This window comes from Melospiza melodia, chromosome 2 (assembly GCF_035770615.1).
Source record: "Melospiza melodia melodia isolate bMelMel2 chromosome 2, bMelMel2.pri, whole genome shotgun sequence".
Classification (NCBI taxonomy): Eukaryota; Metazoa; Chordata; class Aves; order Passeriformes; family Passerellidae; genus Melospiza; species Melospiza melodia.
In genome coordinates, this window is record NC_086195.1 from 92,116,716 (window position 1) to 92,141,647 (window position 24,932).

The window sequence follows — 24,932 nt, forward strand, 5'->3', positions numbered from 1 at the left end:
TTCCTTATTCCCAAATTGCTTGTCTTCATTCCTATCCAGCTCAGTCCTTGCACCAATGGTTCAAAAATCTTTTTGAAAAACAAAGTTCTTGCTGTTTTCCATGAAAAGGCACAGCAAAGCTACCTGAAAGTGGGCCAAAAAAGGAGGAATATACCTAGATCTGAACCGAGGCAGTTGCTGCCACAAGGAAAAGGAGCTGTAAGTCAGTAAGAGTGGGGTGAGCAGAACACACTGGCAGCTGGAAGGAGCCAGAGAAAAGGAAGTGGGATAGACAGAAAAAGAAACAGCCACTGGCTGGAGCAAGCTTGGGAAGGAGGGGGGAGGAGTACCCAGGTGCCAAAATATGCAATCATAACCCCATGTATAAAAATTAACTTAGCAAGAACATGGTAAGAATATACAGATGTTTACATGCACACAAATACCCTGAATTGCAAATAAACTATTTCCAAGTAAGATTTTTTTAACTTCAGTTTTCAGCAAATAATAACCCTCTATCCACAGACCAAAATTATCTTTTGAAGATTATAAAATAAGAGTCACAGGTACTTTTATTGGCCTAGAGCATACTCATTTTCTTCTCAAGGTAAGTCCCTCCATTAATTGATTAGTCTGCTCTTCTCATTAATTGTGCTCTGATGAAGCAGACACCAAGGAACAGACACTTAGGGAGAAGATTTGGCTTTAGGAAGGTCAGTGCTAGTGCAGGCAGGTTTCATCATCTTGGAATACGTGCCCAGGTTGCCTCAAATGGCACCACTGAAGCTTTTCAATCTGTGGCTTCTCTGATATAGAAAGCTAAGTCAAACTGTACCTAGAGCTCTACCTGGAGCTTCCTGCTTCCTTTTGAATGCACAAAACCTAAGAAGGGACCAAGGCACAACAGGCAGAATAATGAGATCTCTCACTTGATTTCTATTTTGCGGAGAGCAGAGTAAGGGCTTGGCTTCTAATTGTTACTCTCACAGCAGCCTACAAAGCCCCATGAGGACATTATCACAACCCTCCCACCTAGTCTATCACACTACTGGAAAACTTGCAGCCAGAAGATGCTAAGGAAGAAAAAAAACCCAAAAATCTCCACAACCCTCAAACCATTTAGGCTTCAAAGTTGTTGCACAGGGGAAATTTAAAGCCTCATATTGTATTGTGAAATTGAGATGCTTACAGCCCTCCTCTTGAGAACATGCATGCTAAGCTGAGCCTCAGGAGACATTGTCTCAGCTCTGGTGGCTTAGGATGCACAGACAACCAACAAGTCTATGCTCAGGGGCTCAACACATGCTACAGGTCCTGTGACCTTCTCCAGAACACACACACAGCCCACAGCCACTGTTATTCAGGTGACATTTAGTGCTGGTGGCTCCCCTCCTTCATATCACACCATCTGTGGGCATTTGCTAAAATCAGCTGCTAAGCCTAACTTTACTTTCAAACCACTTGAACCCCCATCTCTTCCTCCTCAGAGGGTGACTTAAACTCCCCAGGACACAGAACAGACATTTTTCTCCCAGCCTGCCACTGGACATCTTTATAGTAGGAAAAAATGATTGTGACCTGTAGCCCCTGAAAATAAAAAAATAAGAGCCACAGATTCCTCAGTCATTTGTGGGTTTAAACTGACAACTGAAACATCATGGGAAGCCTTCAGTTTCAGCTGAATTTCCAAGCCCTGAAAATATAACCTGACTTGAAAGTGGTGTATGTAGATCTGAAGCCAAATCAAAACTCCATACAATTCATTGTAATTGTCTCAAAATAGTTGATTTATGCCTCAGTTTTCTTGAGAGAGTTATACCATTCCCAGACTGTACATTCTGAAATTTGAATAAAATTATCAAAGCTGCACAAGAAATATGGGTACACACAAAAATAAAGAAATCACAAAGTTATTTTTTTCTTAGAAATATATTTTGTAAGAAAACAATATTAACATTAAAAGGAAATGTTTATTGTACAGTATAAAATAATTGCTTGAATTCAACTCAGTTCCTTTAACAAAAAAAAAAAAAAAAAAGCCTGAGGATTTTTATGAAGCCCCAATTCCTACAGATTTCATTCCTACTGCAATAAATAGTGGGCTTTCCCCACATCATCTATAGAGAGCACACACACTTCAAAACCCTCCCTCACCCCCGTACCCAACAAGTTGCTGTCCCCTGTCCAGATGTGCCCTAAAGATGACCTCAGTACTTGCAGCCCTCCCCCCTGGCCCCTGCACCCCCTCAGGTTCCATCCACCCACCTCTCTTGGCCAAGCACTGTACAAGCGACAGCTCAGGCTGCAGGAGCCTCCCCAGGCAATCTCTTGGCTAAAATCAACAGTGGCCAGCCACTGACTAATGTATAAATGGCTGAGGTGTTCTCAGCTGTCTGTCCTCATAAAACCTGCAAGAATATCTCTTAACTCTGCCATTCATCTGCCAAAGCTGGCAGAAGGGTGCAGAGTTTTAAAAGCTACAGTGGGAGACAAGAACAGGCAATGCAATGACTTAAGCTTCACTTTTTCAGGAAACGAAGCTAAAAAATTTACTGCTCAATTGCAGAACTTGACACTGGCAGATTTTGTTGTACGAAAATATGCCTGCTCAATAACTATAAATATCCCTAAAACATTTCTAGGGCTTACTACATATTAATTTTTTTTAAATTTCATTTTTACATAATGCCAGCTTAATTACCCTCCAGGTTTGAAAGGCACCCAGTGACCAGCATTCTGGTATAATTACTCATGGCATTGGTGTGATTTCATCTCCCTTAATACTGACAAGTTTAAAAGAAATGTATTAAGTTAAGAAGAACAAAGATATATATATTACATTTGCTAATTGCAAACAATCTCTTATAGCTGCATTTTTTCCCATTGGGATTAAAAAGTGCACGAGTTTAACATGTCTGTACATAAAAACAGTTTAAAACATTAAATATACAAACAGCAAGAGATTTTAAATATTTTGTATCAAATACTATAGGACAATATAATTTACATTTTTTTTTACACAAAACATTACACCTGAAATATAACTTTAGATATTACAGAATATAAAAATACATACTTTTTGTTTAAAAAATGTATTTGCAGGTTCTGGCACAAAGTAACACTTTAAAGGCACGTCATATTTTGGCAATCTATATTTGCAATTAACTGTGCAACAATAACAACATGACCTGTAATTAACTTTTTAGAACTGCAAGACCAGATGATCTCCCTTCTTCCTGGAATGGCCCTATTAATCAGGTAACAGTTAAGTTGGACTGTTTAAGTGTTCTTCAAGCCATTTCTGAGCTCTCCAACCCTAATCCAGCAAAGCATAATCAGCCCTAACTCAGCATCTGAAAAGCCACATCAAATGCAATGGGATTAATCACACTTTCATCATCTTTGCTGTCTCAGGGTCAGAACACTCAACCCAAGCAAAAAGGAGCCCTAAAAACAAGTTGGGAGCCAAGTTCTGTCCTGTCTACGTTTGCACCAAAGCTAGTAAGGGTAACCAGGGCAGAACTTGGCAACAGAAGCTCAATAATTTTAATTGTTTTGATTTCAACTACAGCAATGCAAAAGGCACAATGACTAGTGAGGCCAGTGGAGACAAATGAAGTAAAATTGCTTTAAGACTGCATCAGGAGAACTGTGTAATTTTGCCCTTCCATGTATTTGCAGGACTCCCACTGGAATTTATATGGGACAAAAAAATGTCTTTATATGGCTTTATACAGATGTAATTGGGCTGCAGAAGATTTTCAGTTCTTCAAGTTGTTTTTGGACAACTAAAAACTCAAATTTTCAGCACACTAAAAAAAGATTCAATCTAAATCTCTAACTTTAAATGCTCCAAAGTAAGTTGCTTCTTGCGAAGAATCCAGTAGCAACGGGTTTGATACCTGGATACTTATCATCTCTCCGGATTTTAGTTTAAAAAATCCCCCTACATTTACAGAATAAAAATGAAATTCTGAATTCCCTGACCAGTATTTGGTGCTTCCTCCCTTCATCAACACATCCAAGCGCCTTATTTTAAGGCTTGTCTTTACCACATAAACCATCAACTGAAGCCCTCTTTTAGTCAAGTTTCCTGAAGTTTCATGATGTCTAAAACAAATATTGGCATAAAGATAGTAAAATCCATCTTGATTAACAATCAGTTTTCCATCGTTGAATGTCATATTTGATAAGTTTGCCTGGCCTTTGTCATGATGCCAGGATGTGAGGTTCACTTTGCGAGTTCCTGGAGATAAAAGAAAAAAAAAAAAAAAGGATTATTTACAAATTTTGACAAACCCCAACATTTAGAAAGCAACTTCTATGTTTTTAGAATCAATATCAACTGGAGTTCTCTAGGCTAAATATGAAACAATTATGATAAAAATTCCTAAAAAAAAATCTTTTACACCATACATTCCCAAATCTTTCTTGGTACTTATAACTGTGCCCTCCCAGCAGAACACTTGATGGACTATGGTACAAAACAGCCTCCTGGCCTATGGTCTGATTATGCAAAGCAACCATGAGACAAGCTGTGCTCAGGCACTGCATTCCACCTAAAACTTTAGTCAAGTTACAAATAGTTGAGAGGAATGTGAAAAACTTGTTACTGTTCTTTAACAGGCAGGTGTTGAAAAGGAATAACTAAAATTTGGAAAAAAATGCTGAACTGGCAATTCCCAAAAGAGAAAGCTTATGAAGCCTTCCATATTTTATGTTCTTATGACTGTAGTGGTAGAAAGGTAAACATATTTTTCATTTGATAACATCAAAAAAACAGGGAAAGGTCAGTACAGTAGTGCATCTTTAGTACTACACACTGAGTTGCCTAGACTTCACACAGCACTTCAAGTATTTAAGACAAACTTCCTGATAGGCACAAGCCACTAACATTCTGTTATTCAGAGTAACAGCCAGGGCATAACACAACAGATGGGAGGTGGCCAACTTGTCCCCCTAACCCCTAGTAATTTTCAGTACACACAACTGACCCCCCTTGCTCCCTCCCGCAGCAGTGGGTTCATGTAGGTACCAGAGAATGTCACACCTCAGCCTCCCAGTGCATCGAAATGCCTGCTTGAAATATTCAGTACCTTATTCTCCCAATATGGAACCACAAAACAGTCCATCCTGAGCAAACTTTCCATGGCACACAGCAGGGCACAGTGCCCTCTCCTTTGAGCACGTACAGAACCATGCCCCAGGACCCCACCGGGTCTGTGCAGAAAGGGAGGGGAAGCAGGAACAGAGGGATTTGAGAAAGATGAATCTCTCCTAACTGCCAAGGGCAAGCAGCTTTTCCATGTGAGAGGAATACTTCAACAGCAGCCCAGAACAAAATCCTTCTGGCATTCTTCCACAAAGACAGAAGCAAAAGCACTGTCAAAGGCAGATCACAAATAGCTGCTCCCCTATGGGTCTAGTGCAGCCAGGTAGAAATTAGGAAAGCAAGAACAGACAGAGAAGCCAACTTCTCTGCAGTGCCTCAAAAAAACCATCTGAAATCCATCAATTAACTGGAAAAGACAGCAAAATCTTAAGTCTCTGAGCGTGCAATTATTCACCCGCAAAATCTACTGAGTTAGGGGTACCAGAGTGCACCTCTGAAGCACCAGGAACAGCTGAGGAAATTACAGAACTTCATCTGCACAGCATTAATTCTGGGAGAAATACTGCCCCATGGAGGGAGGGCTATCTTCAAGATGAGAAGGACAGGCAAAAAACCATTACCTGGATCAGAGGATAGGCACATTAGATACAGGACAGGAAGGCACACCTATGACAGAACAGAAAGGCATGCCCTGATTGCCTGGTGGCACACTGGGTAGTTGCTAGGCAGGTTTTATTTACGTGACAAGTCAACTTTTTAGTTGCCAGTCAAGCTGCAATTTTGAAGAAATCCTCAGTGGGAAGATGTTCTGCTGAAGAAGGGGAAAGAGAGCAAATAGGTGCCACAGTTGCTCGTAACTGAGAGAGGGGCTCTGGGTGAATTTTGGTTACACAATTTGGGCGCTCAGGGGAACAGGCCAAGAGATGATGGGAGATGACCCTCTCTGTTTTGAGCAAAGGATTTGTACAGATAACTTCTGGAAGTCCCTTCCAAGCTATATTATAATGCTGTGATCATGTGTGCTGAAGCAGACAGGCAGTTTGCCACAATTCAGAGCTCCAGAAGAGGTGTGCCACAGCCAGCAGCACAGCACAAAGATGCTCTGGTAGGGCTTATGCCATGCAACCTGCAATGGAAGGAGCAAGCAGGTTCGCAGCACTTCTGGTGGTAACACACCTAGATTTGGAGACAGCAAAAGAAGCAGTACATTGAAACAAAGTGCAGGAAACTGGAGCATGTAAGTGCTGGATCTGCTGTCCATGAATGTTATGTATCAGAAACTCTGACACATAACCCAAGCCATGGGACAGTCAAAAGTGGTGCAATACAGTATCTTCTAGGAAATAATTTTGGAACCATGAAAAAAACAGCACAAGCTAAGTCCTGTTGACAGAGAAGGAAGTGGCTGGGGGATAATGAACAAAATGGGCCTCCAGACAGGGCAAAAAGCTTTATATAAGAATTCAAGACAATGCACACTTCTTCTCAAAACTGAAGATAAATAAAAACAATGTCTTGCTTTTTTGTGAGCTTGAACTAAGACTAATACAAATGAGTAAATAAAATAAATTAGCAAGAAGGAAGCTGATGTGAGTGGAACAGAGGAGAAAGGAGCCCTGTTTTGATAATCTGTTTGCATCCTAGTAGTTTTCAGGTATAAATAAAGCCTGAAAAAAGGACCAAAGTACTGTTTGCTCTGAAAAGTCCTTTGGAGGCAAAGGGCAGCTAAGTCAAACCTGCAGCTGTAAATAGCTCAGAATACTACAGCATTTCCTTAGACAGCTAAAGGTATCAATTCACACCCCAAATGATATATTTAAAATTTATATTTATTTCTGTTTGCAATTTTCCCCTTTAAACAGTGACTAATTTCTGTAATCAATTTATAAACCAAAATCCACTGTTTTCATTTAAAACCTAGGTAACATTTATAGTGAACTCTGGTAAAAACCAACCAGCAAGCATCCAGCTCTAACCTAAGGCAGCAAACTTAAAAAATACACACAGCAAGCCAAACCACTACTGCTTCTGTGCCAAAGGGTGGGTGGGGTCACCATGACCTGAGAAGGGTAATTTCTCCCCCTCCCTTGCACTATCCCGCAAGCTGCAAAAGTCCACTTGAGGCCTGACATTATTGTGAACCAAGTCAAAGCAAAATGTACTCTCACTGACACTGCTCAGTGGCCCCTTCATGAAAGGTGTTCAGTATAAAACTGCTTAAAATCCTGTTTGACAGTGATGAAGACTTTTTTTTTCCCCCTGGCACCATTTATTCTGGATGAGTTTGATGACAGTAGAGAACCTTAAAATACTAAGAACAGATCTGTCCGCTCAGGGATGGCAGAACACAATTCAGACGGATTTCAGACATGCAGGGTAAAGAAGCAAAGGAAGAAAACACAAATTCCCACAGTCAGAGAAAACAAGATGGGAGAGGAAAAACTCCCGGTGACCCTTCAGGCAAATTTTTCTTTCCCAAAAGAGAAAGCCTGTCTTTATGCCTGTCACTAATCTCTGTGCTGCCCAGCCATGTGAGTACTGCCTCATGCCAGTGAGCATGATATTGAAGTGCCTCACCACCAGCAGGCTCAGAGCTCCTGCTATCCCTAGGGATGCAGCCCCGCACTGCTGCAATGCCCACAGGGGCTGCAGAAGCTGTGCTCATGGATTAACTCCTGGCAATGCTCTTCTGGAAGAGGCAAAAGCCAGATCAGAGGGGAGGGAGTACATGCACAGCTCATCACACTGACAAGGAGTTGATCTGCAGAAAAAAAGAACAATGTCCCCCTGGCCATCACCCATAGATGTGCTGTGCCACACCCTTGAAGGCTAATGCAGCAAAGCACAACTGTAAAAATTATCAGCTGCTGTAAATTACAGATGTAAAATTACAGTCTAAGCAACATCCAGGTAAGCAGCAAATAAATTCCCCACAGAAAAAGGTGGATTTCACAGACTGTAACACTGACACACACTCCACTTCTGCAGATGATTGATCTGTTTCTATGACTAGCAAATTAATTGAAACCTTCCAAAGAAAAAATGCTAAGGCAAGTTTACTGATACTGAATCCTCTACTATTGACCTACTGAAAAGTAGGTCAAAGCCAAAATCTGACTAAAATAGAAGATTGTCAGGAGGCATTTGAGCTAACAAGAAAGCCTGTGGAAGTTCTGACTGCCATCTGACAAGCTGTTTAAGCTCTCTGCTATAAAGCTCTGGATTGTGGCAATGCCAATGCACTTGAAAGAATCCTATCCCTCCAGGCAAGAAGCTGTACAGAAGTGCTTTGTCTTTAAATAGAGCAAGAGCAAGGTATTACTATGCAGGCTGCTAAAATCTCAGATTTCGAGTCTCAACACACCATTCCCCTTTGGTTTCGTTATATAAAACAGAAAATCAATGTGCATAGCTCAATTAACAATGAGTTCAGCCCTGCAGAACATATAAATCTTCAGAGAAAGAAGACAGTGGTGATCAATGCACCCCTTCTTAAGATCCCCTACCTAACAGCTTCAGAAAAAACTCTGGTTTACTTTTACCACACCAACTGTTGAGAATACAGCATTGAGAATACAGCAAAAAATCTCAACTGACAGTGCCCCAAGGCAAAAACTAAAACTGTTCTAACACTATCTTAAAATGTTAGGAATAAATCTTTTCCTCTGGAAAGTGTTCCAAGGCAGACTCATGTCTTGTTCTCTGGTATTGTACTAGCAAGGATATTCACAAAGCCATCTGAATACTTGTGTGCAGAAAATAAGAGCTCTGGCAAGATAAAAGAATGCCATCCTCTTACCACAGGGGCAGATAAAAGCCACAAGAACAATTTTTTTCCCCCTGCTCAGTAGTTTGGGCAATGTTTGTGCTGGTACATGCTTGTATGCATGCATGCATCGTCATGGCTGGTGTCCAGTGGGAGTGAAAAACTCCTAATGGGCCTACAGGCCAAAGGAAAATGGGAAACTTTAGAGGAGAGCATTCAATGTGGATCTTCCCTCCTCACCTGAAGACAGCACAAAGGGGCAGGATTTTCCCCTCAGAGGTCGGTCAAGAAAATGGGCAATTTGAAATGGAGGCCATTTCAAATCAGCACAAGGCTGATACAAAGGGGAGCCATCCTCCTTTAACCACTACTCCTGCTGCCTCTGAAATTCTTTAATGCATCCAATTTATTCTGACTACCAAAAGCCATTTCTGAAGTCCCAGTCTGTTGCTGTTTTCCTGAAATATCTTCATATACTTCACTTTTGATACATTTATATTAGTACTGGAAGTATTCACTTAAAAAATGAACTTACCAGATGGAATATTCTTATCGTCAATAATGAGATGGGCAAATGGCTGCTTCTCAGGTTTGTTCCTCTTGTACAGTTCAAGTCCTAATGCCTCCATTGCAGCTAGAGATAAAAGAATTGCATTATCCCAAAAAGACAAGTTTATTGGAACTAAAATATTGCTTATTCATAAACCAGTATCTACCTTTTTCTGGTCTTGGTGGCGTTCTTCCCATAGCACGCTGGACCTCCTAAAATGAGAAGGAGACATTGCTTTGATGCTTTCTTGGTTTCATAACATTGTCTAGTTTGCACACTTACAATAGTCTGTGCATGTATCTGAGGACACCATTCCACCTGCAGCACATTCAGATGTCTGGGATATAAATTATCAGATTTGCATGATTCATGTAACAGGCACACACAATCAAATTACACCTAGTAATTTGGTAATTCTAATAAAGGTTCATAGAAATGCTAGTATGTATGATCACTCCATGATTTACTGTGGTGGTGACAGCACATTTAAAACCTTTTCTACCTATTGTACTTGGAATATTTCTCTAAGTATAATGGAACAATGATTGATAAGAAGGCATCACATCAAACAATGGAATTTATGAACTGATTTAATGACTTGGAGTCTAAAGGCAAGGAAAGAGGCATTTCTATACAGGAACTAGTGTGTAATCACTCTAAGGATAGCTAAACTCTGAATTTCATTTGTGATGAGGTGAATGCAAACCTCCACGCCTCACTACTGGCCACCAACAAGGAAGGCTACAAGGCTTTACAATCAAGGCTCACTTCTAACCAGGTATGCAGGAACTGAAGGATTAGGTATTACCCATACTGGACCAAAGGGCTGGGTGCCAGACTTCAAAAGGGTGTAATTCTTAGCTGCAGATACATTTTAACATGAATAAGAACTATGCAGCCCGGACCCAAAACCAGCACAAAATGCAAACATCAGGCACCACAAAAAGCTTTGCTTTTAATCATTCACACCTCCTCTTGAGAAAAAGATAAAACCAGCAGATTTCAAAATTTAAGCAGCCTGATGTTGTTACAAGCCTAGACTAAGTTTAGCATTAAGCTCACCCCTCAGTTCTGTCTCCCTTTTCCCCATGACTCTGTCTGTTTTCTAAAAAAACAGGGGTAATATGTTGGTTATTCTGAATACCTCATATCATGGAGCTGTCAAGAAGGTGTTTAGTAAAAGGAAACATTTTGCTGAAGAGAGCCCTCTTTGAACCTAGGAGTGGTCCTCTATTTCATCTTTATGCCTCACACACTGCTGTTTGCCTGATTCAATCCATGTATATGAAATACATCTCAGCTTTGGCCAGATCAGCAAAGTCCCACTGTGGTCTCAATCACTGGGGTGTTTCAGAATTTGAAATCCTGCTCTGAAAACACCTGAAGTCCTGCTTTTATGTAGTTTTGCAACCACAGTGAAATATGTAGTGCCTTGGCTGGTGCATTTATTACTCTCACTTTCCACTTTCAGTAGGTGTTCAAATGTTAAACCAAAATGAAAAGCCACAGTAGTGTGGAAGTTGTAGTATGACTATCAAAGCATAATGCTTCAGCTGAGATATGCTGATTTCATAGATAAGAATCATGAAGATGCTTTTTGCTGTAAAGACAAGAAGAAAAGCAGAAGAATCACAACTTCAAAAGCAGCAAAACTCGCATCCACTTCCTGCATTACATTCACTTTGCTTCTCGGATCTTCCTACTTCAATGTCAGTTCTAGGAGCACGAAAATGAAGTTCAATTCTAGGAGCTGCATGTCAGCATCAGCCACTAGCCACATTTGAGTAAGAAATAGGAAGATAACAAGAGAATACAAGTACTAGGTACTGTGAAAAATGATAAAAGCCTCCATCCTGAAGAGAACAGGATGTAAAGCAAAAAGAGCCTGGGAGACAGACCACATTCTCAGAGATTATTGCAGCACACCTATCTCAGCCCTTTTTCCCTTGAAGGAGAGACATGTCTGTCTTCATGCTTTCTTAGTCGAAACTTCTCAGATTGAAGTTTGTTTCAATATTGTTTCCTTTGAGAGGATGTGATAGTGTCCTTGCCTGGAAAGCCTACTGAGCAGATCCAAAAAGAACCATGTACATTCTAATCTCCTAAGATCAAGACTTGGTACTAAGAAAAAAAAGAAAAATCCCATGATTGACAATTGCTCGGCCCTTGAAAGGCCTGAATTGGTGGACTGCTATTCTCGTTTTAGCTTACATTTTTCTTAGGAGCCTTCAGTTCTGCTTCTGCACATTTCCAAAGATGCTCTAGCTTAAGCAGCTGAATACCTCATCTTCTGAAACCCAGCAGCCTGACTCAGCTCATCTTCCACACAGAATGGCTCTGGTCCTCATGAAATCAGTCTGAGCTGCTCTCCTTCTAACTGGTGGTGGTGCTGTTCATCTGCAGCTTCACCACTCAGTAAGCAGGACAGCTACCCAGGAGGACCTGGGTCCACAACTCTCCTTGTCTGGAATTCAAGATTAGCTCAACTGGTTAGATCATGGCACTAACAACACCAAGGCTGGGGGGTTTGAGCCAATTGTTCATTGACTCTTCTGTGAGCCTATCACTGGATCAGAAGTGGAAGACTGTGGCCAAAAAAACAAAATCCTCCAGCAGCTGTCCAAACTCCAGACTAGTGTCAAGTTCGTTACTTGATTCTGACTAGCCTCATCAAAGTTTGATAGTCTTTCTGTCATGTTGCCCCAGCTTCCAAAATGAAGAAAAAACATATTAATTAGTCCCAAGAAAACAGATATGGAATTGTAGGTTTCCTCCTAAAGAACAAGCAGTTAAACACATCTTGATTTTTTTTCTTATTTGATGTTCCTACAGTTCCAAGGTGCTGATACATAACCTACCTTAAAAAAGCATTTAACTGTATTTGCTTCTGACCCTGAAGGAGATTTTTCAGTGGATGTTTGAAGGTAGCCTCTTAATGGGATTATAAAATCCTCTGGTATTCTTATTGCAAGGAATTAAGAACTGTGATTTCTCAAATCACCGAAGTATCCACTGTGTTTTTTAGCTCCTGAATGTTCTTAGGTGTCTCATACTTACTCACAATGTAGAGGCTCATTAAGGAGGCAGAAACAACTCAACAGAACCCGTGACTAAGACACTGCTATAATGGCATGAAAACTGCTGACAAAACATTACCAGCAACTTCTCTCAAGACTGCCATCCACAGAAGCGTGTGTGATACCAAGCTGTTCAGTTATTTTTAGCAGAACTGTACACAAAAATCACCCCACTCTTAATCTTATGACAAGCTGCACTTGTACACCTTTGTCATTTGTTCACTGCCCACCAAGTCAACACTGCTGGCCTGTTTCCCACATTCCAACCTCCTCCACATACTCACTGTTTAAACAACAGACAAGGAGTTAGTCACAAAAATTAAAAACATGTCTTCCCTTCATACAAAAAAAAAAAAAAAAAAAAAAAAAAGGCCACTAAGAAGGTCCAAAACTTTCTCATTTTACAGTTAAAAATCATGTTTTAAGTGCCTGGAAAGTTGGGAACTGCTTGCTACCTCATCCACAGCAGGCTGCAAAAATACCTGCTGCTCTTGAACTTATGTCCAATGCTGAGGATGCAGAGACAAGGCTACACCTGAAGACATGACATTTGTGAAAAGTTTTTAGTCTCCTTTAGCTTTTAACTAAATATCTCAGAATCTACTATGAGCAGCTCTAAGTAGCCTTTAGAGAACAATGAGAAAACTTCTGGACACTCACTTATTGCTTCAGATGTGGTCTTAAAGCTTCTTTAACCACTTGACTCTTTTATTACCAAGTGCCTTAAGTAAAGCTGATACCAGGAAGAAGTATCTGATTCTCTTGCCGGAAATTCAGCAATCTGAAGAATGCTAATCAGGAAGGAAGTAAAATAAAAAGTACATGAACCTATATTCAGACTGCAGCTTAGAGACCAGCAATAAAACCTCTCTCCAAATGAGTAGTCTACTGCTTGCAAGAAAAAAAAAAAAAGGCACGTAAGACTGCAGGATGGAAACCTACAAAATTGTAGGTGAAATTTTAACAACTTACAGCAATCACTTTTGATACCTTTACTTGGTCCGTAACTATGTGCTCTTTAAATGTCTGCTAAGTATATAGATCTCTTTATAAATGCTGCCCTGGAGGTCTAGCAAAGCACTCTGTTGCCATGTGGGAGAACAGCTTATGCCTGAACTCCACAAGCAGCTAGAACCTGGGAGCCCTGCCAAGCAAAGTTACTTATGGATTGACCCAAGATATGTTTGTAGTCCTTTCTACTTCAGGCTCATAACAGACTTCATAAGGACTGTGGTTAGAGCATCTGGACTGCCAAAACTTTTTTAGGGTTACATGGAAAAAAATTAAGCAAACAGACTGGCTAGGAAAGTATATTATTTGTCTGCTTGCAAGTTTATATGCAATATTGAAAATATTCTCTCTACTTAGTAAGCTGATCCTTAAGCAGAATTTTTATCACAGCATATGTTAAGGAATCAATCATTAGATTCTGATTAAAAGAAAAAAACTATTGCTTTTTCAGGAGACAAGTATTTCTAGTCTGGACCTTGCAGCCCTACTACACTCGTTTTCATAAGAGCACTTCCACTTTCAACATCAATCTCTGTTTTACATTTAAGCACTCTGTCTACATACAGGTGTGCAAAGAAAACCGATGAGAACTGGCACAGGAAGCCAGAAGCTGTAACCAGACCATAAACCTGAGCAAAAGAAATTTGTCTATTTTCATTTCCTGAACAGCTTGGATTGCAAAACACAATATATTGAAAAACTGAAAAACTTTGAAATGCTCCATTTTAGTCAATTAGCATGCTGCCTGTTCAAATAAGGATACTGGTTCTTAAAGCACACAAGTTAATTTTTTTTATGCTCCTTAAGGAAAGTGAAGAAAGCACAGACAACAGGAAACCTCCTTTAAGTCACATTAGCTGGATCCACACACAAAGGAGTGCGTGCAACTGCAATTAAGTTATAGCTGCATCTCTGCTCTTCATTGTTGCAGGGTGTCTGAAAGGCAGAATTTACAGATGATGATAAAGTATAATTCTGCCTTGACACTGTTACTTTCACTTCTCTGATGTACCGACAAGATGTAAAAAGCCTCAGGTCACCACCTTCCTATTTATTTCTTTCTCTGTCATTGATACAAGATGACAAAGCATCCAGACCACTGGTGCAGCTGCTTAATAAACTCCATTGCATTCAAAGGACATTCAGAGTCTACTTACTTTGGCAAGGGAAATTTTATTGTTCTCAAACTAATAGTGATCAGCCAAAAAAGTTATCCCTACTCACTACTTATCCTGGCCATGGACATTGCAGCATTTAACCTCCATCCAGACTGGCAGAACACAAAGCCTCAGCTAAAGCCAGTGTCTTTGTTGAGTAACCAGCAGCAAATAACCAGAACACAGGGCTCCCCACTGACTTACTGTAACAAGTTCCTTCCTCTGTCACAAGTGAAGGAGCAGCCCAGCACACAGCACATATGTAGATGCTTCGTGAAAGGCTTTAAAAAATGCAGGAGGGAAGACCTAATCCTACAGAAATAACCCTTTGTTTCCCCCTAAAGCTCTTGAAGGAGGTGGCTAGCAAAAGAGACAAGACTCCTATGTGTCTCTGTGTTTTGTTCACAAAAAGATCTGTCACTTAGAGTTCTCTGTTAAAACCATACATCACAGCACAATTCAAATGCTGTAGCTTTAAGTCAACTACAGTTCATGCTAAAGCATATGTGAGTTCAGCTCAAATCTTATGTAGCACCCTTAATGAAAAACTGCCAGTCCTATGAAGATGTGAGGCAGTAAAGTTGTAATGGGTCTGATAAGCCAGAAAAACCAAATACCATAGCAGACATCCATCTGTTACACAGCCCATAATTAGCACTAAACACTATAATGAACACAAAAAGAGATCAAAGGCAGTAACTGCAATAAAAGGGGATTGTGGCATATTTCCAGCTTGTCTAGGCTTCTTCATTAGGGCTGACTTCTTTTGTCATTTGTGTTGGGAACAACCTGTCATTCTCGATTCCTGGACAAAGGCCACCCAGTTATCATGCTATGGCCAAGTAGGTCCTCTGCCAATGTGAGAATGGCCTGCACAGAACACAGAACTGGCAAATTGAGCAAAACCAAAGCAGGAACTGAGCCTCACTGTGGACTCCAGAAAAAGAAACAAGAGCAAATGAGAGCAAATGCTATCTCCTTTTCCTTCAGGCAGTATTTTGCTTGCTGATGATTTTGACTTAAGAGAATCTTGTTTGGAAGATTCCCTTGAAAACAATGTGGAACTGACACCTGTTATGAGCATCTGGAAAACCTATACAAATATTAGAATAAATTACTACTCTTCAGGCCCATCCAAATGTCAGAATGGGTAATCACCTAACTTCAATCAGTTTTCTTAGTACAACTTCAAGTCTTCCTTTCTTAAAAGAAAAATAAAGTAAATAAAATGTGCTTGAATACAGAATTGGTTAGCCACTACCAGATTCATCAGCAAATACAATACAATCCTGGATAAAACACCAGGTGTTACTCAAACACCAGGAAATAATTTATAGAACTTACCTCTGAATACAAATTTCAGAAAAAATGTTTTAATTTCAACAGGACCACGAAATAAAGAACACACTGTCTGTGCCACTTACCCTCTGCACAGCCCTTTGGAGAGCCTGTTTCACACTTCTACAGGATTCTGGCATTAACTTCGCTTCTTGACTTTCAAAGGAGGCATCATGCAAATCTGTACTTTCCTGGTGTCCAAAAAGTGTTCTGACACAGTGTGCATGTTCTTTTGAAATTCTAGTAGGATCCATCTGAACAAAAACACAAGCACAACCACAGTTCTAAGTGTTAGAGACACTTTTCAACCACCTACAAGTTTGGCCCCAGGCTAAGTTTTATTATTTAAATTCTCATTATAAGCAGTGTAAAGAGAAAAAGTTCCCAACATCCAACAAACATGTGAGATAGGAGAATGAATATCTCCTGGTGCTGCCTATTTCATTACCTTAGACTAGGTATGTGACTTTCAAAAGTTAAAGATAAGTCCCATTCTTATGGTAAAGTCAGTAATTTTGAATTCTGCATTTCAACCACTCAGGGCAATATCACAGTTATTTTAGCAGGAAACATACACAGTTATCCTACCTCAAAAGCTATTCTTTGTAAGATGACACATGAATGTAAAGTAGAGAAACATGGGAACAGTATGCATGTGTGTGTATAGCACATTATTTTCAAGAGAAGACACAGAAGTTATCTCTGGAACAATTTTATCACTGAAATTGTATCACTGAAGCTGTCAGTCAGCTATCACTGGATGTGTTTTATGGATGTGCTCATTGTGGATAGAGTTCATTTTCTTTACAGTGGCTGGTATGGGGCTGTGTATTGCATTTGTGACCAAAACAGGGTTGGTAACACACAGATGTGTTCATTACAGCTGAGCAGGGCTGACACTGAGTCAGGGCCTTTTCTGCCTCTCACCTCACCAGAAAGAGGTGGTGCACAAGGAGCTGGGACAGGACACAGCCTGGACACTTGACTAAAACTGGCCAAAGGGACACCTCAGACCATACGGCCATCATGCTCAGTATATAAAGGTGGGGGGGAAAGGAAAGGGGAGACATTTGCAATGATGGCATTTGTCTTCCCAAGTCACTTTTTGTGTGGTGGAGCCCTGCTGTCCTAGGGATGGCTAAACACCTGCCTTCATATTCTCCTTCTATGCATGCGCAGCTTTTTCTTTACCTTTTAAATTTTTTTTTATCTCAACCCATGAGTTTTCACTTTTACTCTTCCAATTCTCTCCAGAATGCCATCAGGGAGTGAGCAGCTGTCTGAGACTTATTTGCCAGCTGGGATTAAGCCATGACAGTGGCAAAAGATATTGCTGTGTGAAATAGTCCCAAAGACAGCAAGACAGCAAAAGTTAAAGACCTAAAGATGACAGAACTGCATCACAAGACACTTCTGCAACACTGGACAAAGAATGGTAAGTTTAGAGTATCTGTAATACATTTTTATCAATCAGTCTTTGTGACTGAATTAAGAATATTTTTAAATCCTCCGTTCTATCAATTAGATAAATTGGAAGATAATCCAAGGATTAGGATTGTACCTTGACATCATTTTATTGCACAAAAACTATTTAAACCATTTCAACTTTTTTTCCTACACACTCCAAATCCATTACACTGAAGAGATTAACAACTATCTTTCGGAGATGGCCTAGGACTCCCAGAAACTGTTCTCAACTTGCATTTATTCTGCTTTTACTTTAGGCTTAAAGAAGGGGTTTTGCATCCAAACTCTTAGTCTAGGCTCCCTAATTGTATCAGCTGGCCTATTTAAGAACATTGACTTCTGTCTTTCTTTAGCTAGAAAGAACACTTCTACCTGAGAATTACAAAAGGTTATTTGTAACTGCAATGCAGAAATACCAAGACATTATGGATGATGCCTAGTGTTCAGTTTTCTTTAACACAGAGCTGAACAAAACACCATATCAGGAGGAAGTTTTTCTCAATACAAAACAGCTAGAGTGAATCAAGCATATCATTTGCTCACAGGAACATAAACTCAACTCCCTAACCCCCCCCCCCAAAAAAGAAATTATTTAACTTAAAAGTGTAAGGTTAGGATAACAGAGCTGAATTAAAGTCTACACCACCGGGCAGCCACCCTATGGTAGCACACAGCAGAGAGACACTTGTTGCACAGACAGTGGTACCAAATGCTGCCTCCTCCATCACCACCCTTCTGCTCAAGTCTCCAGATGGAAAGATCTTTGCCCAATTAATCCAGACCAGTGTCAGATGCTGTAGCCTGGTTTAGCTGTCTCAGTCATCCCTGCATATGAATGAAACAGGTCATAGAAGGTCCACCTGAAGATCATAAGATGCCACAGCTTTGACCAGAGGGGTAGTGATGAGTTACAGAATGCCTTGGAGGCAGTAACTTCTTCCTGTGATGGCCTGACAGCTGAATCCCCATACAAAATCTGTGTACAGCCATTGCAGCTCTATGAATTATGTGCTAAAAACCTACACTAATGCCTTCTGAAGTCACCTAGTACAGTGCAGCCTCATTAACTGCATAAGGAGATCTAAATCAGCACCTCTCTGCTCTCACCCCCTTCACCACAGATTTTAATTCCTGGATTTCAGTCTCCTCTTCTAAATCAGTAACAAGGGAGGAAATTTTGCTGGCCTAATTTCCTTTAAGATTAGTTCCTCAAAACCAAGTTACTCCAGATACACCAGATAAGCATCAGAGTCAGTACAGGGATGGGTATAAGAATGAAATATCAGGAAGGCAGCACTAGCTTTAACTGACAGTAAAACTTAACTCTTCAAGCATCTCTCACACTATGTTCCACTTGCATTCAGAACCCAGAAAATCAACTAAAATAAACTAAACATAATAAAAAATAAATAAAATAAAAAGAAATAATAAAAAAGAGAACCACAAAATGTTTACCAACAGCGCTAAAAGGCAGTTAATGCAGAATGACCTGGGTTGGAAGGTACCTTGGCTAGTCCAGCCCCTTGCTTGAAGCAGGGCCAACCTGTAACTCAGGCCAGGTGGGTTAAGGCCTTTTCTAGACAAGCTTTAGGGAATGTCCATCAAGAAAGAATTTCAGCTTCTTTGGACAAACTGTCCTAAAACTTCACCACTTCTAGTGTGCAAAAAAACCTTGGGTTTTATATCCTTGGTGCAATTTATGGCTGTGCCTCTTGTTTCTGCTGCACGTTTCTGAAGAGCCTGTCTTCAGGTATCTAAAAACAGTGATTAGCTTCCCTCGCCTTAATCTGCTCTTTTTCAAACAATCCAGCTCTCCATTCTTTTATACATGATGGCTCCTACCTGTCCACAGTGGTTTTCGGCTGGACACCTTCCAGTTTGTTGATACATTTCTGGTATTGAGGGACCCAAATTAGGACCCTTTATTTCAAATGTAACCTCTCATGCTGGGATCATTAGAGACCTGACTGAACTGATGTCTCTTAACAGGATCTGGGTATCTGAATCTTCTCCCCTCTACACAAACGACAGAATAGAACATAGAAAGTTACAGCAAATAACTGCCAATAAATACTAACTTGTATCAACAATTCTACTAGACAGAGACTGCTATCCCAGTTTTGGGTTTATTAAAACACATCTTCTGAATTACAGGCAAGAAAACTAGGTTTTACAGCACAAAAATAATGAAATTTGTAAAGGCCTGAGTGTCCAGCATGACAAATCATGCCAGCATAGACTAATTGCTATCAGCAAACATTCAAATGTGTCACACAATACTGTATCACAACAGTAACAGCAGATTGCACAGAATCCCTTGCTCAGTTTACAGTTTTTCTGCTCAAGGCATAAGACAGAAATCCAGCATCTCTGCACCTACAGGTGAAAGACTGAAGGCTTAATGGGAACACTGCAGCTGACAGTTTCAGCAACCTGGAGCTGCACAGCCCACCCTGACAAAAACTGCAAGTCTCCAGAGTTACTGCTTGATCAGGGGAAACTCTGATCTTGGGACTACTGCCCTCACCTTTTTCAAAGAATTCCTTCAAGAATAGTCTTCACCACATTTAACTACGAAAATCAGCTCACTTGCCTGAAAAGGACTTCTCAGAAATCCTGCACCATAAGTCTTTACAAAGAACAGGCACTGAACTACCATGGCTGTAAACAAGCACTACCAAGCATTGAGATCAAAACTGGGGAAGTAGTGATGCACAGAAAAATTTCCAAGAGAGTTTTGAGAAGAACTTCTAAAGAATGAGAAAATTATGATGAATTATACCAGAAGCACCTTGCTAACTTGCAGGGCAGAGCACCTTCAGCAAAAAGTCCTAAAGATTTAATATCTGGAAGAAATATCAAGATGCAAACACAAATAAAGGAGAAAGCTTTATAAAGTGTGAAGGAATTAAACTAAAGAGAGGAGTGTCTAGCTTATTTTTAATATCTGCTTTGCCTGACCTTGAAATCAGGTCAGACTGTTCAGTGCCCCTGGTTTTCAGCACCTCTCATCATTCTAGTTGCATTTCTGGACTCTATTCAGCCACTTCAGGGCAGCCAAAATGAACTCCAGCATCATGGTTTAGATTATCTTACAGAATTAAGAACCAATTTTCTGGTGTAAAAAGGACTCAGTTTGATTTTTAGAGATACAATACATTCCACCGAGCTTTACTATTAAATTTTGCATCAATTATGCACTGTTACAATATTGCATTAAATACTTCCTCCTTACAATTAATGTTTAAAATCTATACTTGCACTTTTTTCAAACTTAAACCACTTTCCAGACTATCAAATATCACTTTGCACTCCATGACCTTTCTTAAGCACCAAGAAGGGGTTCTTTCAGGCTTCTGAAAGATGTTAACAATCCCCAGCAAGCTGTTTTTTCTGTTAGCCACAATGCTCACAAAACTTCAACTGAAGTCTGAAAGGTAATAGTTTGAAAACATACCACAAGAATTCCACATAAGCATGAAATGACAAAAAAAAAACTGGTCTTCCAGGTCACCATTTATCCAACTGTGACCTCTTTAATCTTAGAATACTTGAAATTTGGACAGACTTTTTTTAATGGGAAAAGTGCACACTCTTGGAGGTCTAGCTTAAACTGTGAGCATTAGGCACACAGCCACCACATTTCATTTTGAGCAGCTTCAATTTGCTTCACTGCTCTCCAGCTCAGTCAGTGTTAGCCCAGATGCCTACTCTTTTGAAATCTAAGTGCACTAAGGAAATGGGCCAGAAAGAAAAGCTTAAAAGCTAAGCTTTTGGAGACTAAACCTCAGCATTTATCAGTCAAAGTTAAAGAAAATACTTCTGTCACCCTGTGCTGTGCATGAGTCTCTATCGAGAGATGACCTCCAGCTGCTTTGGGTATCTCAACTAAATTTTCACAGCATTTTTATAGATAATGAGAAAATACTCCTCAAAGTATAGGCAAAATAAATGCTTAAGACCAATACATTTTTTTATTGTTTAATTTCTGGGATTCAGTACACTGCACAGGATAGACCAAAAAGCATGGATTAAACATGCTAATGCTTTTACATTTCAGTACACTATTATGAGAATACTGGTCTTGTTGCTTTTTTTCTTTCCTTTTCGCCATACCAGCTCATTGTCTCACTTGCATGGCACTGCATTATTTCTTGGCCACAAACATGTGTTTACCCGTGAAAACCTAGTGTCAGTCTTAGTTCTGTGTCTTGTGAAATTTCAAATGCTCAAGCCACAAAATAAACAAAATTAAGGAAAAACCAAAACCTCAACTATTGTCTCAGCTTATACGATGTCATGATCCAGCCCAAATGATTTTATGCAAATACAGACAAAATGTGAGTGGTAAAACTGAGTCAGAGTTTACTCAGACTCCTAGATAAGGTTTAAAGAGCTTCTACAAGATATAAAATTTCTTAACATCAGCCTATACAGTCAAATCTTTCTAATTCACATTTGCTCTAATTTACCAAGCAAACAATTCAAATCTTTTTATCCACAGCTACTACTCCTAATGCCTCATTATTTCAACAAAATTAATTAAAAATAATTAAGTTCTGTTATTAAAGTACAAATGAAGATAGCTGAAATTTACTTTGAAAAGGCCAAATTGAAGCAGCTTAATAAAATCAAACATCACAGAAATCTTTCCAAAAGAAAGAGGTCTGATCATGTCCCACTTAAATAAAATACATCTCAAAGAGTGTGAAATAAGAATTAACTGCTGCAGGACCTACTATGTTTTTCCACCTATATTATTCCACAATTAGAAATGGGGAAAAAATATGAATTATCATATCTTCCTATAGTGAATTATGTACTTAAATTCAAGAGTATACTTATTATTCTATTTTCCATTGATGACATTTTCTTCATTAAAAATTTTTAGGCAATGACTTCAGTCAAGCCTACATTGAGTTATATCACCTCTTTAGATGTTTTGGAAATTCAAATTTATGAAAGACTCCATTCAATAGCACTACTCCAAATCTACAGGAACAAGAAGCTAGCAAGAGAATTAACCTGTCAAATGCAGAGTTACACCTGAACCATGCCATTTTTTTAAATCAATGAAGCAGAAGAAAAATAGCAATTATGATTCTTTTTTACCCTTTGTTAGGCACACACGAAACCCTGACATGTACCTGTCAGGAAGAGCCTTTCATAAGGGGGTACACTTTGATTAGTTGTTTTGATTGCAATGGCTCTCGATCCCCATAATGAACACATTGCTGCGCATCTCTGAGCTGTGTTTTGACAAGAATGTCTTTTCAGGTTCATGAACATCTGGAGTGAAAAACATTCCCCTGTCACAAGTTGAAGCAGGCATTAATTTATTTCACTGTCAAGCAAACAAGTAGCTTTAAGTTACTTTACAATGAGTCCCAGAAATTAGATGTCACTCTTCTGAAATATACAAGTTATGATTAACTAAGTGCTGTACTGCCGTTACATTTTTATTTTTCGAAAAATGGAAAACACAAAGTCATTGTCAGTAAGAAAATATGAATTAGTCCGCATAATAAATTATCAGCAGCGTTACTGTATATTTGACAGTCACTCATCTGATTAAGTGGGTATACACTTGTGCAACACCTGCTTTCAGAGTGCACTTAGTTAAGAAATCCAGCCTGCTACCTCAAGATCAAGTGCCCCTACCTAGAAAGTAAACCGAAAGAAACAGGTTTCCAGTCTGTGCCGACTTCAAATGAAAAGTACACACAACAGAAGCACCACTTCCATGACGGCAGTGAGAGCCACCTCGACAGAACTAGCTAGCATCCGACAATAAAGCCAAGCAGAAATCTAACACCTAGCCCTGAGAACCAACTCGCTGGCAGCTCCCCACTTCCTCCGAGAGGGCTCGGCTTTGCAGGGCAGGAGATGCAGCAGCGAGGGAATCCAGGCAGCCGAGCCATTTCCAAGAAGCCGAGTGCTCCGCTCCCCGAAAGCCCAACCGCTCAGCACCTTATCAGCCCCCACAGCGACACTCCCAGCGCTGCCCCCGCACGCACCGCTGCCTCTGCCGAGACATCCCGGCACTCTTGGGGCCTGGCAGGTGAGGTGCGGCTCTCCCAGGCATCCCCAGGATCCCAGGAAAAGCTCCTGAGCCGCGGCAGGCACCTCTGGCCGATGTCCGTGGGCACACAGACCCAGCTCCCCTGCAGCGCCCCTGCGCAGCCTGAGTGACAAACCATCACCAGTGGTGTTGTATGACGATCTTTTTTGTACCTAAAGCCATTTCTCCTGCTGGTGAAATATTTACGGCAGCCAAACACCTCAACCACGCCACAAAATCACTGATTATGCAGAGCTGGAAGGGACCTTCAAGAATCATAGTGTCCAACTCCTGACCTCACAGAGCACCATATCCAAAAATCCCAGCATGTGCCTCAGAGTATTGTCCAAACATTTCTAGAACTCTGTCAGGCTTGGTGCTGTAACCACTTCCCTGGAGAGCCTCTTCCAGTGCATCACCTTCAGGGGCAAGAAACTTTGTCTATAAAAACTTTGTCTAGCCAATGCCAAAATTCTCTCCAGTGGATAACTAAGAGCTGATCATTAAAAACCAAAGCCCTGCAAGACTTCAGGTGAAGGATCATGACTAAATTGCTTTTTGAGTCAGGGAACCCCTCATATCCAACCTGGCGGCGAAGTCCGGTACCCCAAAATGCACCCGATGCCCGGGGCACTACCTGGAACCCTCGTACTGAGCAGCCCCAGTGATCCGGGCACAGCACACGCTGGGCAGGGCACTGGGAGCCCATTGGCCCGACCCATCTCAGAACTGCATCAACTTTAGAGACAGAGAAGCTGTCTTCTAAAACTTTTTGTTTGTTTCTCTTTAATTTATCCCCTCGATCGCACCGGCACGAGGGCCTTGCCCTGTTCTGCAGGGTGCGAGGCGGCAGCGCTTGCCTCAGCGGGAAGCGCCCGCGCCCGCTCCCGCTTACCTGCGCTCGGAAGTAGAGGAAGAGGGCGACGCTGCAGACCACCTGCCCGAGCCCCAGCAGGACGAGGGCGGCGAGCAGGGAGCGGGACGCGGCCGGCGGGTGCGGGTGCGCGGGCGGCGGGGGCGGCGGCGGCGCCGGGGCGCTCTCGTGGGCGGCGCCGCTGCCCAGCTCCTCGGAGCCGCGCAAGTACTTGGTGTAGTCTCGGCTGGCGCGACGCATCGCAGCTCCGCTCCGCTCCGACGGCTCCACACGCGGCTGCGCCGAGCTCCCCAGCGCTGGCAAACAACCTGGCCGCCCCGGCCGGGCACCTCTTATAAACGGGGCGGCCAATCAGCCCCGGGCGGCGCGCCCCTGCCGCCCTCCTCCTCCTCCTCCTCCCTCCCGCTGCCGCCACACGCACCACCGCCGCCCCCTCCTCGCCTCGCCTCCCCGAGCACGGACCGGCCCCCGCCGGCCCGCCCCTGCCCCTGCCCCCCGTGCCCCGGCCCCGCCGCCGGGCTGGTCGATCGGGGATGGCG

The 24,932-nt window shown here is 41.3% G+C and overlaps 1 protein-coding gene across 1 annotated transcript; it reads right to left on the minus strand.

Annotated features, from left to right (window-relative positions):
- Nucleotides 1–1,889: 1,889 nt before the first annotated feature.
- TNFSF11 (TNF superfamily member 11) lies at nucleotides 1,890–24,633 on the minus strand. Its single transcript, XM_063150495.1, has 5 exons — nucleotides 24,415–24,633; nucleotides 16,078–16,245; nucleotides 9,575–9,620; nucleotides 9,394–9,492; nucleotides 1,890–4,225 (listed from the first exon to the last, which is right to left on the minus strand). Exons 1-5 carry the CDS (start codon nucleotides 24,631–24,633, stop codon nucleotides 3,804–3,806), a joined length of 954 nt encoding a protein of 317 aa, XP_063006565.1. The 3' UTR covers nucleotides 1,890–3,803.
- Between the last annotated feature and the right edge of the window lie 299 nt (nucleotides 24,634–24,932).

Bases quoted from the DNA above. Each gene is read 5' to 3' on its own strand.
- TNFSF11 (XM_063150495.1), bottom strand. From the start codon at position 24,633: ATGCGTCGCGCCAGCCGAGACTACACCAAGTACTTGCGCGGCTCCGAG. The intron at 16,246-24,414 runs GTAAGCGGGAGC...GTTTTTGTTCAG, and splicing joins TCCTCTACTTCCGAGCGCAG to ATGGATCCTACTAGAATTTC. The intron at 9,621-16,077 runs GTAAGTGGCACA...TTCTCATTTTAG, and splicing joins TCCAAAGGGCTGTGCAGAGG to GAGGTCCAGCGTGCTATGGG.